This window comes from Pteropus vampyrus, unplaced genomic scaffold, assembly GCF_000151845.1.
Source record: "Pteropus vampyrus isolate Shadow unplaced genomic scaffold, Pvam_2.0 Scaffold45, whole genome shotgun sequence".
NCBI classification, from domain to species: domain Eukaryota; kingdom Metazoa; phylum Chordata; class Mammalia; order Chiroptera; family Pteropodidae; genus Pteropus; species Pteropus vampyrus.
This window is the reverse complement of record NW_011888826.1, coordinates 5,225,223-5,227,671: the sequence shown is the minus strand read 5'-3', so window position 1 is coordinate 5,227,671 and position 2,449 is coordinate 5,225,223. Positions and strand designations below refer to the sequence as shown.

Genomic DNA, 2,449 nt, shown 5'->3' with positions numbered 1-2,449 from the left:
AAACCACAGCATACCAAAACTTACAAGATGCAGCAAAAGCAGTATTAAGAGAGAAGTTTATAGTGGTAAATGCCTACGTTAAAAAAAGAAGAAAGATCTCAAATTTTAAAACCTGACTGTTATACCTAGGGGAACCAGAAAAAGAACAGTGTGCTATACCCAAAGTTAGCAGGAGGAGGGGCACAATAGTTTATCTCCCATGGACTCTGCTACCCTGGAGCTCTCGTTCAGGGCGGGGTGAGGGCACACACCTGGCAGATGCACGTGGAATTCAGTGGGGATTTGCAAATGCTCTTCAAGTAATATGCTGTGACATGCTTCTTATCTCTCTTTTTTCTTTTTTTTTTTTTTTTTTTTGGTGGTGGTGGTGGTTTCTTTTTTTGTTAGGGAAAAATGGAATACGTCTTTGAATTGGACGTTTCAGGGAAAGTGGAAGATGTTGTGGAGACGCTGCTTCAGGTAAGCCAGTGCCTACTCAGACACTTAGTGGGCAGAGGATTTGAGGCAAACATAGGCAGAAGCTTTTCTTTCTTTTAATTTTCATATTTCTACATCTTACTGAAACCATAATCTCCTTTGTAAATATGAAGCAGATTTACTTGATTATGTTGTATTTGAAAACTGTTTATTAGGAAGAAGCCATTGATACATCAGAAACGATCTTAACTGTAACAGAATGATTGCTGTTTTTCATTGCTTCTAAAGAAATATCTTCATATCATCTGAGAGAAAAAATAAATTCATGTATATTTATAACATTGTAGCTTCACAGAGCATCCTGCCTTGACAAACTAGGGGACCAAACTGCCATGGTAAGAGTTTCTAAAGATTTTTGTCTTTATTTATGAATTAACTTATATTGACATTTTACTCATTAATACTTATATTCATACTTTTTAAATGGTTCTGTTTTAATAGATTACAGCCATTTTGCAGTCACGTTTGGCTAGAACATCATTTGACAAAAACAGGTAAGTTTTCAGTGTTTGTTATTTTGTTTCCTGAGTATAAAAGCAGTGGACATCATCTCTTTGCCTTTTCAGCATGTCTAAAACTGATGTCGTCATCTGCCTCACCTCGAACCTGCTCATCTTAGAGAATGGCCCCACCTCAGTTCAGGAGCAAGGTCAGGGCTTCCTCAGCTCTTCTCCATCCTGACGTCTGTCAGAAAGGTCTGTTGACTGATGCTCCCTAAAATTTTTGAGATCCGTCAGCTTCTGTCTTTTCAAACTGTTATTGTCTCAGTTCAGGCCCCCATCACCACCTGTTCAGAACAGTATGACCGATTTTCGCCTGTCTGCCTGATGCCAGACTTCCCTCTTCAATCCTCTTTTCCCCCCGTTCCTACTGTACTGTTCAAATATGTTCTTTCCAAAAAACTTATTTAATTATCTCACTTGTCTATTTAAATTCTTCAAGATTTCCCATCACCTTCAGGGTAAAATCTTAACTCAGGTGGCACACAGATCACTTATGTTCTAGCTCCTACTCATTATTTCTAGTGGCCGATTGCTCTTGAATTCTGTGCTCCAGCTCTGTGCATTACATGCAGTTCCTGAGTGTGCTGTGTGGTCTCTCCCCTCTGAGCCTTTACACATGTCCCCTCCGCTGAGAATACTCAACCTGCTTCTTTTACACCTGGCTGACTTCTTTATTATTCTGATTTTAGCCTAGCTGTCAGTTGTTCTGGAAAGTCTTTCCTTACCCTTCAAGCTGTAATAGGTACTTTTCTGAGGTTTCTAATAGAGACCAAGAGGCCACTTTCTTACTGGTCTAATGTTGTTTTTGTTGTTGTTTTTAATTGATTTTTTGGCTTTTCTAAGTATGCACTGTATTTTCTGCAAATAATTGTACATTAATGTTACCCTGTTCTCTTCTATGTTTCTTGCTTATATTAAGTAGAATTCCTCATATTAAGAACAGTTGGGCTATTCATCTATACCTCCATCTGCAGTACCACTATATTAATAACTATGGCTTTATAATCTCTACTGATATCTGGTAGTGCAGGGCCCCACACCTTATTTTCCGTTTTCACTTATGTCTTCACTACTCTTGGCCTTATGGACCTCAATATAAATTTAGAGTCAGCTTGTTAAGTTCCATAAAAGAAAACCTGCTGGAATTTTGATTGTAGTGAATCTCTGTTTATTTATGCCTTCTCGTAATGTCTTCCTTATGATTTTCTTCATAAACATCTTTCTTCTCTTGTGCTAAATTTATTCCAAGTACTTCATATTTTTGATGGCATTGTAAATGCTATCTTAAAAAAATTTCATTTTCTGTTTATTGTTGATATATAGAATGCAATAGATTTTGTGTGTTCATTTTGTTTTCCAGAACCCTGCTAAACTTTGTGATCGATTCCATTAACTTTATATGTAGATTCTTTAATATGTATAAAATTCTATGTATAATTTATTACAGTCTCTATTCACTAGATATTTTT

At 36.8% G+C, this 2,449-nt stretch overlaps 1 protein-coding gene across 5 annotated transcripts in view; it reads left to right on the top strand.

Annotated features, from left to right (window-relative positions):
- Positions 1 to 2,449, top strand: part of NSMAF (neutral sphingomyelinase activation associated factor) — a 63,176-nt gene that overhangs the window by 33,251 nt on the left and 27,476 nt on the right. For all 5 annotated transcript variants that reach the window (XM_011359185.2, XM_023530063.1, XM_023530064.1 and 2 more), the window contains exons 7-9: positions 388 to 459; positions 765 to 812; positions 919 to 971. In XM_011359185.2, coding sequence (XP_011357487.2) covers positions 388 to 459; positions 765 to 812; positions 919 to 971 — 173 coding nt within the window. The remainder of the gene's footprint in view (positions 1 to 387; positions 460 to 764; positions 813 to 918; positions 972 to 2,449) is intronic.